Source organism: Podarcis filfolensis (assembly GCF_964270895.1).
Source record: "Podarcis filfolensis genome assembly, chromosome: 11".
In the NCBI taxonomy this organism is placed as follows: Eukaryota; Metazoa; Chordata; class Lepidosauria; order Squamata; family Lacertidae; genus Podarcis; species Podarcis filfolensis.
In genome coordinates this window covers 61,291,033-61,305,859 of record NC_139613.1, presented here as the reverse complement: position 1 = coordinate 61,305,859, position 14,827 = coordinate 61,291,033, and the positions used below count along the sequence as shown (strand labels likewise).

The 14,827-nt window shown below is 38.3% G+C and overlaps 1 protein-coding gene across 14 annotated transcripts in view; it reads right to left on the bottom strand.

The window, feature by feature from the left end:
- TRPM3 (transient receptor potential cation channel subfamily M member 3) overlaps positions 1-14,827 on the bottom strand; it is a 418,048-nt gene that overhangs the window by 98,725 nt on the left and 304,496 nt on the right. For all 14 annotated transcript variants that reach the window (XM_083576479.1, XM_083576463.1, XM_083576474.1 and 11 more), the window contains exon 8: positions 9,159-9,282. In XM_083576479.1, coding sequence (XP_083432605.1) covers positions 9,159-9,282 — 124 coding nt within the window. The remainder of the gene's footprint in view (positions 1-9,158; positions 9,283-14,827) is intronic.

The following is a 14,827-nucleotide window of genomic DNA, read 5'->3' as shown; positions in this document are numbered from 1 at the left end:
TGAATTTATGCATGGTATCTTACTTGACAAGAATATTCTTTCCATGGGAATTAAGGTTATCAAGCATCCTCAAACAGTTACTTTGCATATGATAAGATCTGGTGTATTGATCCAGCAGAAACATCTGAACAAGATAAGCTTTGTTGATAGAGTTGTTGTGAAGGTCATGGGGGAATCTAAGGGCCGCTTGCAATGTTTCATTTCAGCAGCAAGTGTAGATACGAAAAGAACCGGAGAATAGTTACAAATAGGCAGCTTTCTAATGCTGGCAAATTCAAATAGTTCCCACGCACAATTTCTCTATGTCTGATACAAATTTACAACACTTCCTATGAACATCCATCCATTATTGAAAAAATTGACAAGAGATGCCTTGTCTGTTTTGAAAAAAATTGGGATACTTATTTGGTGTTATTTTGCTTATTTTAGTCCCCTTTGGTTAAACTCCTTATATCTGGCTACCTAATACAGCATGTATTTATATCCAGAGATGGCAGCATGGCAGGTATGTATATTAAATCATGCACAAGTGACCAATGCCTATGAGACCCTGTTCCCTGCCCTTCCTACAGGCCTTCTTTGCACTCTGGAGACCAGAAGCACACCCCTTTACTCCTGCATGGTCCTTGGGCTTGTAAACCCAACCACCAGCACTGGGTTGTGGCATCTCAAGGTTATTACGGTGCATCAGTGCCACATATTTATAAAAATCCAGAGTCACCTAGAATAGCCAGCTTCCAAACTGACTTGAATTTTTCATGTTATGCTTCACTTATGAACAAAAAAAGAAAGACAAGATGTCTGCATGCACATTAATGGAGCCCAAGACTCCATGAAATTGAGCACTGGATTTGGTCTGAGAGAGGGAACCCAAAAACAGCCACAGAGAGAAAACTAACCAGCCTAAAGTCAGAAGAAAACTGCTCATCGGGGAGGGCTGATTTAATAACTTCCACATTACAGCATTTTGAAGCACTCTTTAACAAGACTGGCATTCAATCTACCATGTTTGTTTTTTTTTAAAGGGAAAGGCAGCTTGGGAGTGGGGGGCTGTGGATCTGATCTCAGCAGTGGTGCTGCAGCTGCAGCAGGGGATGTGCAGAAAGTATCTTCCTGTGCGGCTTCTGCTGTTCCCTATTATTCCTATTATTCTCCTTCCCCAGGGGAAGAGGAAAGAGGAGAATTCCCATGGATGGGAATAAAGTTGTGTGGGTAAATGGCACCCAGATAAACAGACCTGTGAACTATTTCTCATACCAAACCACTTCTAGTTGTCCCTTGTGTTTCAGAAGCCTGACTGGATTCAACGGAAGTTGGGAATTGAGGGTCACAGTCCCGTGCTGTGGAAGACTTTTCAGCTGATATTCAGGAGGTATCCTCGATATTCACTTGCAGGGGACTCTTGAAGACCTTTTTATGTCAACTGCCCTATTCAGTTGCTTGAATATTATTAAGATAAGCCAGTTATGGTTATGATTATTTTGCATTGTTTTTTATGGTATTTTTTAACTACACTGGTATCCAGTTATTGTGGTTAAAAGTTTTATTATTTTGGAAAATAATTTTTTTATTTCAAAAAGAAACAAGAAAAAAAGAATGGGCTTTTGCAAAAAGACTACAACATGCTATACAATTATGGGATGCTAATAGGAACACAACCACAACTCTCTGCTCTTGGCAATGAGTAAATAAAATCTAACATGCAAAAGGGATGGGGAAGGAGCTTCTTCTCTCATGCATGCCAAAAAGAGATGGGATTTTCTTGTTTCCCTTTAGCTAGAGACTAATTAAATGCTTTCCCATGCTTCCTTAATATGGATGTGTGCTCCTGGGACTCAACAGTCTTTCTCTGAATGCTAGTAGGCATGCATCTGCCATCCAAATTCCTGTCCTTGTATGACCATAAGTAATTTAACAGAATGGTGCTCTTACATTCACTAAAGCCAGCAGCACAGTTAGAAAGAAAAGGCCAACCCACACGACAGAAGGCCAGGCCACGGTCAGACAGCTACTTACACACGGCTGCCTAAATGACAAGTGAGTGACTTGTGATGATTTTTAATTTGAGCTGTAACATTTGCTCAATATCACTGCTTTATCATTTATGACAACTCATTATGGGTCATTTTGTGGTGGCTTTGCCCAGACAAACAAGAGTTCCTTGATGGTAACAGAGACATCTTCATTGACAGCAACACCCCTGGATTAGACGTCATTCACAGTCTGCAGTTTCACCTACAGCAGTTTTGTTTTCTGTGGATACAACATTAGCTCTTATGTGTCATTTTATGAGCCCTGACTGAATTAATTTTGGAATGGAAATGGGCTCATCAGACCTTTCCCAGATAATTTAAAAAGAAATTTGACATCAATATTGTGGACGGTTACTGAGGTTTACTAGCTAATACAGTGGTACCTTGGGTTACCTACACTTCAGGTAGAAGATGTGGAAAAAATGATTCAAAATGCCTTCAGGATTAAAACAAAGACAACTAGAGCGAAGAAATTCCCAGGAGACTGTTTAATTGTCTTCAAGGATAGAGAATTTAGAAATTTAATTCTGCAAAAAAATAGAGAAAAACGTTTAATTATAGATGGGAGTTTCATAATCATTTTTAAAGATGTGCCATTAAGACTTCTGAAAAAACGAGATCAATACAAAGAGATGGTACAAGTTTTGAGAAAGAATGATATAGAATTTAGATGGGAGTTTCCAGAAGGCGTCGCATTTACCTATAAAGGAAAGAGGCACAGACTGACAAAACCGGATGAAGTCGACAAATTTCTTAGAAGATACAAGGGGCTGACCAGAGAAGGAACAGAATTAGAAGCCTGCAGGAGCAGAAGGTGGTGAAGGAGAAGCCATGGACCAGGAGGAAGAAGAGCAAAGGAGTAGGAAAGATAAAAGAAAAGATAGGAGAGGAAAAAAGGAAGAAGAAAAAGAAGAATCAGAAGAAGAGCAAGAGGAAGAGGAGAAATAAAAAGTTAATAAAAAGAATATTTAATTGATTGACATCATGGCATTGAAATTATGGACTTGGAATGTTAATGGAATGAATGATATTAAAAAAAGGAATAAAGTGCAACAATATCTAAAGCAAAAGAATTTGGACATAATCTGTTTACAAGAGACTCACGTGAAAAAAGTACACAGGAAAATTTTGGTCAACAAAAAATTAGGAAACGAGTTTATTTCATCAGACAAAAGTAAGAAAAGAGGGGTGGTCTTATATGTTAAAAATAAATTAGAAGCACAACAATTGTTTAAGGATGAAGAGGGTCGAATTATTGCAGTTCAAATCAATTGGCAGGGTGAAAAATTGATAATAGTTGGAATATATGCACCAAATGGAAGCAAAGCAGAATTCTTTAAGGACTTAGAAGAGAAACTATTTGAATATATGGATCAAAAAGTTATAATAATGGGTGACTTCAATGGAGTGGTGTCTATGGAAATGGACAGACTAAGAAATAAAGGTAAAACAAAAGAAGGGAAACTACCAAAATATTTTTTTGATATGGTTGAGAATTGCAACTTGATAGATATCTGGAGATTGAGACACCCAATAGAGAAACAATTTACCTTTCATTCAGAAGTAAATCAATCAATGTCTAGAATTGATCAAATTTGGATATCTAATGAATTAATTTCAAGATTTACAAAAATTGAGATCCAACCTAAGGTTTTATCTGATCACAACGCCATCCAAGGCATTCTGAAAGGGTATGAAGAAAAATCGTTTAGGTGGAGAATAAATGAGAATCTCTTCGATGACCAGAAGATTGTGGAAAGAGCACAGAAATGTTTAACTGATTATTTTGTGAACAATATAAATAAGGAAACAAAAATTAATATGGTCTGGGATGCTAGTAAAGCGGTCATGAGAGGTTTCTTTATTCAGCAAAATGCAATAAAAAACAGATTGAGAGAAAGAGGGAAAAAAGAAATCTTAAGACAAATAATGGAGAATGAAAAAAAACTGATTAACAGACCTAAGGATGAAAAAGTTAAGCAAAGTATAAAATTACTTCAGACACAATTTGCTATGATAATCAATAAAGAAGTAGAGTGGAATATAAAAAGAATGAAACAAAAGAATTTTGAATTTGCAAATAAATCCAGAAAATGGCTGGCGTGGCAACTTAAGAAAAGGAAAGAACAAAATATAATTAAAAAGATTAAAGTAGAAGACCAAGACATTGAGAACCCAAAAGGAATAAGGAAAGGATTTGTGGATTTTTATAGAGATCTATATAAAAGAAAAGAGAAATCTAAGATAAAGATGATAGAAGATTATTTAAAGAAGAAAGGGGTGCAAAAGATTCCAGTGACAAATAAAAATAAATTGAATGAACCAATTGGAATAGAAGAAGTTAAAACGGCTATAAAAGAATTAAAAAGTGGGAAGACTCTGGGACCGGATGGATTTGGTGCAAGATATTATAAAGAAATGAAAGACATCTTACTTGTACCGTTGGTAGAAGTTATGAACAACATTTTGAAAGAAGGACAAATACCAGAGACATGGAAAGAAGCATATATAACATTAATTCCCAAGCAGGATTCAGATTTAACTCAAGTTAAAAACTATAGGCCAATTTCGCTATTGAACAATGACTATAAAATATTTGCTAACATCTTGGCAAATAGAATGAAAAAGACATTAAAGGAATTGATACATAAGGACCAAACAGGATTCCTGCCAGGGAGGCAGATGAAAGACAATATAAGAAACATAATAAATATAATAGAATATCTGACTAATAAGAAAGATAAGCAAGCGATGTTGATATTTGTTGATGCAGAAAAGGCATTTGATAATATTTCTTGGGAATTTATGTTAAAGAATCTGGAATTTATGGAGATGGGTCATTCATTTGTAAATGGTGTAAAGGCAATATATTCTGAACAAAGAGCAAAATTAATTGTTAATAATGTACTGACAGATGATATTGCTATAACCAAGGGTACAAGACAAGGGTGTCCCTTATCACCATTGTTATTCATATCAGTCCTGGAAGTCTTGTTGAGAGCGTTAAGAAGTAATGATTTGCTAAAAGGTGTGACAGTTGGCTGTAAGGAATATAAGGTAAAAGCCTTTGCTGATGATTTGGTTATAATAATAGAAGACCCTATTAAAAGTATTAGCGAAGTGTTAGAAGAGATAGAGCAATTTGGACAAGTTGCCGGATTCAAATTAAATAAGAGCAAAACAAAAATAATGGTTAAAAATATGGATGAAGAGATAATAGAAAGAATTCAGCAACAAACAGATATGGAAGTGGTTAAGAAAGTTAAATATCTTGGGATTATATTAACTCCCAAGTGTATTGATCTTTTTCAAAATAATTAAGTACCAGTTTGGAACAAAATTAGGAAGGACCTGGAAGTGTGGGGAAGAATGAAGTTGTCATTTTGGGGAAGAATTGCAACGGTAAAAATGAATATGCTACCAAAAATGTTGTTTTTATTTCAATCAATACCAATAATTAAAGGTGTTACGATATTTAAAGAATGGCAAAGAACATTATCAAGATATGTCTGGCAGGGCAAGAAGCCTAGAATAAAATTTAAGATTTTAACGGATGCAAAAGATAGAGGAGGCTTTGCCCTGCCAGACCTAAAGTTATATTTTGAGGCTGCATGTCTTTGCTGGGTGAAAGAATGGATAAAGTTGGAAAATTTAGAACTTTTGGATTTAGAAGGATATGATAATAGATTTGGTTGGCACGCATACTTATGGCATGAGAAAAAAAGAGTGCATAAAGGTTTTGAAAATCACATTTTCCGAGGCCCGCTGATTGAAGTATGGAATAGGTACAAAAATTTATTAGAGTTTAAAACTCCATTCTGGCTGTCGCCATTGGAGGTAATGAGTGTTAAGAAGATCAATATGACGGGGAGTTGGATTACATATGAGAATTTAATTATAAAAGAAGGAAATAAATGGAAATTGAAGCCATACGATGAAGTTAAAGAATATGTGTTTGATTGGTTACACTACTTCCAACTGAATGCGATGTTTAAAAAAGAGATGCTGGAAAGAGGTTTTCAAGATGAAAAATCTAGATTTCAAAAGGAAATTGTGAATAATGAAGTTAAAATTTTATCAAAAATGTATAAATTATTATTTGAGTGGCATACTAAGGATGAAGAGGTTAAAGTTGCAATGATTCAGTGGGCCAAAGACTTTGGTTATAATATTCAATTTGATGACTGGATAAGATTGTGGAAAGAAGGAATGAAATTTACTGCATGTACTACAATAAAAGAAAATGTTATGAAAATGTTATATAGATGGTATGTTACACCAGTAAAACTTGGAAAGATGTATAAAGTGAGTAATAAATGTTGGAAATGTCAGGAGAAAGAAGGAACATTCTATCATATGTGGTGGGAATGTAAAAAAATGAAAGGTTTCTGGGAAATGATTTATAATGAATTGAAAAAAATGTTGAAATATACCTTTGTTAAAAAACCAGAAACTTTTCTGTTAGGAATACTAAGAAATGACATAAAAAAGAAGGATGAGAAGTTGTTTTTATATGCAGTAATAGCGGCAAGAATTTTGGTGGCACAAAAATGGAAACAGGAAGAAATCCCGACGAAAGAAGAATGGAGAACGAAGTTGATGGAATACGCAGAATTAGACAAGCTAACGGGGAGAATTTGGAACCGGCGAGACCAGAGATTTACCGAGGACTGGAATAAATTTACAGAGTATATTAAGAATATATGTGAAGGTCAATTAACGTTTGTAGGTTTTCAAGAAGCTCTGTGATAATAATGGAAAGAAATATTGTTTTATATTAATTGTTAAGATTAATTTGGTTAAAAAAACCAAAACAATATAGATGCAAGAAATGTGAATAACTGTGAAAACATGAAAATTTCCAGATAGACTGAAGGAAGTCTGAAAGTGGAAAGATTAGAATTGGATGTATAATTCAAATGGAATGTGTGTTTTTTTATTGTTAAATTTGAAAATTTTATAAATAAAAAATTAAAAAAAATATTACTGTGGCTTTGTCCTACCAGCTTCTGTAAAGCCAAAAACCAAACATGCTTAAAAAAGAGTAAAATATGTTTAATGTAAATAATTTTGCACTGTGAATCATTATCAGTGTGTGAAACATTATTACATGCTAAAACTTTCTGTACATGGGCTGAGGGCTTGGCAACACACAATTTACTTACAGGGATAAAGCTTTTTTAAAATACTCATGTGGCTCTAAGCCATAATTTTAAAACAAAATAGGTTGAATTTGTTATCATTTGTGATCCTGCTTAGTTATGCCAGTGACCATAAAACATTTCATACAGTTTTATTTACTTTCTCTGTTTTGTACACCACTAAGCTCATTGATTCCTGCCAACCTAGCAGTTTGAAAGAACATCAAAGTCAAGTAGATAAATAGGTACCGCTCTGGCAGGAAGGTAAACGGCGTTTCTGTGCGCTGCTCTGGTTCACCAGAAGCGGATTAGTCATGCTGGCCACATGACCCGGAAGCTGTATGCCGGCTCCCTCGGCCGATAAAGCGAGATGAGCGCCGCAACCCCAGAGTCGGCCACAATTGGACCTAATGGTCAGGGGCCCCTTTACCTTTACCTTTAAGCTCATTGATATGGTTAAATAAATGCTAAAAAATAACAATGTTAGCAATCTGAACTTGCAATCTGAACAAAGCTGGGGGTTTTTATGGCTACCATTATCATTTCTGTGCCAGGGAGCCCCCTCTGTTTAGAAAAGCTTTGCAGTCTGTCAGGTCCATCATCAAGATCTACTTCATCAAGCAATGGTGACCCTAAACCATCTCAGGCTTATCTTCCCTGTCACATGCATTGCCATTTGGTTTGATTTTGCCCCACCACTAATAATTCAACACTCTTCTTACTGATGCTGCCCTTGATTTCTTCATGCAAGGCCCTGGGACAGGGATTGCATCTTTCATTGCATTTTGCATAGCTCCTAGCATGCTGATGGAGGCAAATTGTTAAGCAGCAACAGCATATACACAAAAAGAATAACACCACTGGTTTCAGAAAATGCACATTTGGAATTCAGATTCTGAAAACAATATTTAAATGCTTCCAGCCAGACCTAAGGTAATATAATGTGATGGATGCATTTATGATGCTCTGTGAATAATTTATCCATAACTTAAAGTCCAATGAAACTTCTTAATTGAGTTAATGACATTATACAGGTAAGGCCAATGGAAGCTGTTCCTACAAATTTAAAGTTTTAATGTAATTCCCATTTTATTTGTTCTTACATTTTACTTAAATCGCCTTTTAATCAGCTGTTTGTGGCTGGTCTTGTGGACTCTTCATGCCCAAGTCTCCAGTTACACAGATGTACATGTAAAAGACAGAATGGTTTCTAACTGACATCCACCGAAACACAGTTTTAGTTCACACAGATGTAACATAACCAGTCTCCAAACCATGTGCTGGAGATTGGGAAAGTGCATTTTAGTAGGGTTGCCATACATCCAAGATTTCCTTGACATGTCCTCTTTTCCATGGCCAACATCTCCGGCCAGGCCGATTTTTACAATTTACAAAAAATGTCTGGGTTGCTGTTGTTTTTACGTTTGGGCATGTGCATGCTCAAGGGGCTCCCGATCCTCAGCTGAGTCAGCCCTGGTGTTCCCCCCACTTGCATGCAGGAGCATTGGGGCCTCTTTGCACAGCTCGGCTGGGAAGCAGCAGGCTCCCCATCCCCAGCTGAGCCGTGTGTGTGTGTGTGTGTGTCCTCTTTTTTGCTCTTCCAAACATAGCAACCCTAATTTTAGATTCTCTCTCTTGTGCATGAATTCCTTCTCCCTTCCAAGGAGGTTAAACGTCAGGTAAACATGTCACTAACTATGGATAAGGCTAACCAGGAATGCCCCAAATTGCAGTGTGCAATTGCCCTCCTAAGCATGGTTTCAGCTCATGGCTTTGAGATATTCCAGGCGAGCCTTAGAGAAGCCAGAGGTTGGGTAATGCAAATCTAACACAAACTATGGTTTGAGCCATGGAAGTTAGAAAGATGGACTGCATACCACTACAGGTCCCCCAATCTCCAAACTGAGATTGAACCTTATTTATGCACCAAGCCGGTATGAAATTGGGCTTCTGTGTTTCATGCCTAGAGAATGTGCTTCCATACCAGTTCCTTCTTCTTCATGCATTCCATGAGGATTATGAAGAGATGCTGGGCCTGGGTCCGGGTATAGGTGAAGGTCTTCTGAATGGTGACAAGCAATTGGTCCCTCAGAGATTCATTGATAAGTCTGAAATTCAAAAGGGGGCATTGAAAATCCTGGAACCAAAATGTTGACCAATAAGCAGTGCTTTGGGCAATCTCTCTTTAAAAAGCAATTTCTGAGAGAAGGAAAACACAGATACTGCATTGAAAACACTGAAACCTGTGTTTAATAGAAAAATTAAGCAAATCCCCATAATTTATTTCTGCAGGTTATTTTGCAATGTTTATTACTTTGCACAAATTAGTCTGCTAATTGTTCTAATCTTGAGAAGCAGAGAGAAGCTGAGCCTTGCCTATGACCACTGAAAGTATTTGTCAGAAATCCCTCTCACTTCTGAGATTTCATCAGATATTGCCAACCTTCTTTCAAGCTGTAACAACTAGAATTTGCTTTAAAAAGAACAATAAAGAAAACTGTGACATGTTAGCCCTAATGCCACACACTGCAGTTTTCCACACTTGCAGAATCATGCCCTGCATGAAGTCCTGGAGGGGAAGTTCAGAGGGTAACCACACATATGCAAGATTATGACAAGCTAGTCCATTCAGAAACTGCCAAGAAACAAAAATTTGAAAAGAATTGCTGTGTTTGAAGAAAGGCCTGCCTTTTGGACAACAAGTCTCTGTTGCTTCAGAATCATGGTATCAATTTCCACATTATCACCTGGCAAAATGGCTTGGAAGCATATCGCTTACCAGGGATTTCTTAATGAATTTAGGCTGCAATTGACAAGCTGGGGTCCAATGCTATCTTGTACTGACTTTTGCCACCCCAGCTCTATGTGGATCCTACTCTTAGAGACTGGAAAAAAACCACCATGTAATGGAGAAAAGCAGCCATCTGGCCCTACAAGCAGGACTGTGGTTAAGTATCCATGCAAAACTGGTTACAACGCTCCCCAGATATCCCCAATCTAGCCCTCCTCAATCTGGTTTCCTCCAGATGTTTTGAACTACAACTCAACTCCTATTATTCCTGACCATCTGCTATACTGGCTGATAGCAGTTGCGGGCAAAAACACCAGGTTGGCGCAGGTTGCACACTTGTTTTTCTCTCTCTCCAGCAATATCATCTAGCACAGCCTTTCTCAACCTGTGGGTCCCCAGATGTTGTTGAACTACAACTCCCATCACCCCTAGCTAGCAAGGCCAGAGCTCAGGGATGATGGGAGTTGTAGACCAGCAACATCTGGGGACCCACAGGTTGAGAACTGCTGATCTAGCACTACTGGATTGTATAGACCATGCTTCCTCAAACTTGGCACTCCAGATGTTTTTGGCCTACAATTCCCATGATCCCTAGCTAGCAGGACCAGTGGTTCAGGGATGATGGGAATTGTAGTCTCAAAACATCTGGACGGCCGAGGTTGAGGAAGCCTGGTGTAGACCATACATTGTAGTCTCAACCATTGCAGTGATGCATTATTAGTATGCAGATGACACTTAGCTTTAGAGGAGGCAGTGAATGGATCCATGAGCTCAGTGTCAAACTAAATGAGGGTGAGTAGAATAATGCTTATTACAGTGGTTCTCAACCTGTGGTCCCCAGATGTTGTTGGACTACAACTCCCATCATCCCTGAGCTCTGGCCTTGCTAGCTAGGGGTGATGGGAGTTGTAGTTCAATAACATCTGGGGACCAACAGGTTGAGAAAGGCTGGCTTAATCCAAGCAATATAAAAATGTTAACAATGGGAGGTGGTGATTCCTATTATTGTTATCAATAATAAAATATTCTATTTTTATACCACCCTTCCACTAAACTAATCTCAAGGTAACAAAAATCAAAGCATCACATTTCAAATAACTATGAACCATCTGAAGATCAACAATGCTGAGAACACTAAAATATATTTGCCCTCCAACTGCTTGGGTAAACAAGTGTATCTTCTTCAATTGGGGCCTAAATATCAAAAGTAAAAAAGCCAGTGGAAAGGAGTTCCATAGTCCACATCCATAGTCCCTCTATACAGTGAAACTTAGTAAAGCCTGCCATGCAGATCTTAATGACCAGGTCTACTCATCTTGGAAGTGATGCTCCTACAGATTATTCCCCCCCCCCAATTTTTTTAATTAATTTTCCAAAAAAAATTTAGACAGACAAACAAACAAACATACATCCTAATTGTAATTAAACCAATCTTAATAACATTGTTAAGTGACTTCCTCAAATCCCCCTGGTTGAATTTCATTGTATATCATTTTAACAAAATCTATCTTCTCGAAAAAAATTTAACTTGATCACTTAACATCTTTCAATCTTTCTAATCTAGCTTTAAACATCTTAATTCCTATCCTTACATATTTAAATCCTAAGACTATCTCATATTTGCAAGCTTTTCCAGTTAGGTTATCTTGACATATTTAGCTAAATAGTCTTTGAATTTTGTCCATTCTTCCTGGTACTCCTCCTCCTTCTGGTCTCGGACTCTTCCAGTCAGGTCAGCTAGCTCCGAAAAGTCCATCATCTTCATCTGCCAATCTTCCACTGTTGGTACTTTTTGTGTTTTCCAATTCTTCGCTAACAAAATTCTTGCTGCAGTTGTGGCATACGAAAACAATTTAACATCTTTCTTGGGCAATTCCAAACCTGTTATTCCAAGAAGAAAGGCCTCTGGTTTCTTACTAAATGTATATTTCAACATTTTTTCCAATTCATTATAAATCTTCTCCCAGAAGTCTTTCACCCTGGGACAGGTCCACCACATATGATAAAAAGTACCCTCTTTTTCTTTACATTTCCAACATAAATTATCACTGTTGTGGTAAATCTTTGCTAATTTTACAGGGGTCAAATACCATCTATACAGGTGAAACTCGTGGAAAAGTTCATTTATTTCAGTAATTCAACTTAAAAGGTGAAACTAATATATGAGATAGACCCATGACATGCAAAGCGAGATATGTCAAGCCTTTATTTGTTATAATTGTGATGATTATGGGGTACAGCTGATAAAAACCCCAAATTAACAATCTCAGAAAATTAGAATATTGTGAAAAGGTGCAGTAGCTATTCAATCCATAACACCTGCAATGGGTTCAGTAGGAAGCACAATCATGGGGAAGGCTGCTGACCTGACAGTTGTGCAGAAAGCCATCATTGAGACCCTCCATAAGGAGGGAAAGCCTCAAAAGGTAATTGCAGAAGAAGTTGGATGTTCCCAAAGTGCTGTATCAAAGCACATTAATGGAAAGTTATGCAGAAGGGGAAAGTGTGGAAGACAAAGGTGCACAAGCAGCAGGGATGACCACAGCCTGGAGAGGATTGTCAGGAAAAGACCATTCAAATGTGTTGGGGACTTTCACAAGGAGTGGACTGAGGCTGGAGTTAGTGCATCAAGAGCCACCACACACAGAAGGATCCTGGAGATGGGCTTCAAATGTTGTATTCCTCTTGTCAAGCCACTCCTGAACAAGAAACAACGTCAGAAGAATCTTGCCTAGGCTAAAGAAAAAACAAACAAACTGGTTTGTCGCTCAGTGGTCCCAAGTCCTCTTTTCTGATGAGAGCAACTTTTGCATCTCATTTGGAAACCAAGGACCCAGAGTCTGGAGGAAGAATGGGGAGGCACACAATGCCAGATGCTTGAAGTCCAGTGTGAAGTTTCCACAGTCCGTGTTGATTTGGGGAGCCATGTCATCAGCTGGTGTTGGTACACTGCGTTTCATTAAGTTCAGGGTCAACGCAGCTGTCTACCAGGAGATTTTGGAGCACTTCATGCTTCCTTCCGCAGACGAGCTTTATGGGGATGCTGATTTCAGATTCAGAGGCAGTGATCATGACCAAAACCACCATGTGCTAGCTTAAAGAGAGAGATGACCTAGCCGCTATGATACCTACTGTATCTTGGTAACACACAGTTTTTAACAGTATTCATATTGATAAAGGGTGGGCCATATACCGTATTTTTCGCTCTATAACACGCACCCGACCATAACACGTACGTAGTTTTTAGAGGAGGAAAATCCGTAGGCATGCCACCCATAGGCATTCCCTCCATAACACGCACAGACATTTCCCCTTACTTTCTAGGAGGAAAAAAGTGAGTGTTATGGTGCAAAAAATACGGTACATTTTAAACAACAAAACCGATAATAGTAGCTATAATTTGCAGTAACAAGACCTGAAGATCCAAGGCTGGCTAAGGCTGGGCTAGAGGGACATAAAATAAATGCCGCCCATTTTTCACATTTTAGCCCTCCAAATATTTAGAGAAGCCTGGCATGGGGGAATTTAAAAATATTGTTAAGGGAATCACTTATCCCCATTTAGGGTGGGTGGCTTTGCTTCACAGAAGTTTGCCACCAGAACAAAATACTCTATGAATATTAGTTCTTGTTCCAGATTTCCTAACCGTGAAATGGTCAGTCACCAATACTATTCATTTGCTTACTTGGAAGCAGCACTGCCGGTCTTAATACATGATGAACTTCTGTTGGATTTAACAATTCAGAAAAATGTATCCCTTGAAGTGTAAAAGCTGTCATACTTTGGTAGCTGTTTTCTCATTTAAAATCTCATTCATTCTCATCTTCTTAAATGCATCACATTCTGTAGTAAAAGCAAATGAAATCACATAGGGAATAGGATCCACTGAAGCTGTTCAGAAATTGTTTTCTACATTGCCAAAAGCTGCGCCTAGAATCATAGAGTTGGAAGGAACCAAAAGGATCACCTAGTCCAACCTCTGCAAGCAGGAATTCACTGGTAACATGGCTTGATTTCTGATGGCATTGTGGCCCTGGGCAAATGGCAGGTGGGCAGCTCCACCTGCTTGTGACACTTGGCTGTGGGGAGTGGGCAGAATAAGAGTCTGACCCACTGGTCGTACCCGGTCCCCCACTTTCATGGCCATGTTCTGCTGTGTGTGACTTTAGAGATGTTCTAGGCCAGCTGTTGTTGGCAGGAGAAGGCTGCTCAAGGTAGGCCTTTTGCCTGACCCAACAGGGCACTCTTTGGGCCTACAGGTGAAGGATTCATCATTCTAATCATCCCTCCATTTGTGTTGTTTACAATTGCCATCGCCTAAAGAGATTCCTCCAAATATAACCAGAGTCAAACTCTTTACAGCTGGGGCATCATTAAAATGATTGAAAAAATGAGCATAATTGCTGACAAATATTAGAGGAATGAGAACAAGAGTCTAAGGACTGATGCTGGGAGATCTGTGACCTTCTTTGGAGGTCTTTAAGCAGAGGCTTGACAACCATATGTCAGGAGTGCTCTGATGGTGTTTCCTGCTTGGCAGGGGGTTGGACTCGATGGCCCTTGTGGTCTCTTCCAACTCTATGATTCTATGATTCTATGATTCAATCTCCTAGTCATTCTCCCAACCAAAATCTCCCAACACCAAGCTCCTGGGGTGGGGGAAGAGACGGCCTTCCTGTCCCCTCACCCTTCCCAAATGGGAAAGCAGCAAGTGAAGGGTGGAATTTGATAGTTCTGCAATAAACTATTCAGCCCCTTTCTTTTAAAAAATAAAAGAAAAGGGGGACCATTCTTTAGCCTTCCACTAACTACTTTCTTCAGATACAAATTAATACTGATTAATATTTTGTTTCACCTGTCTT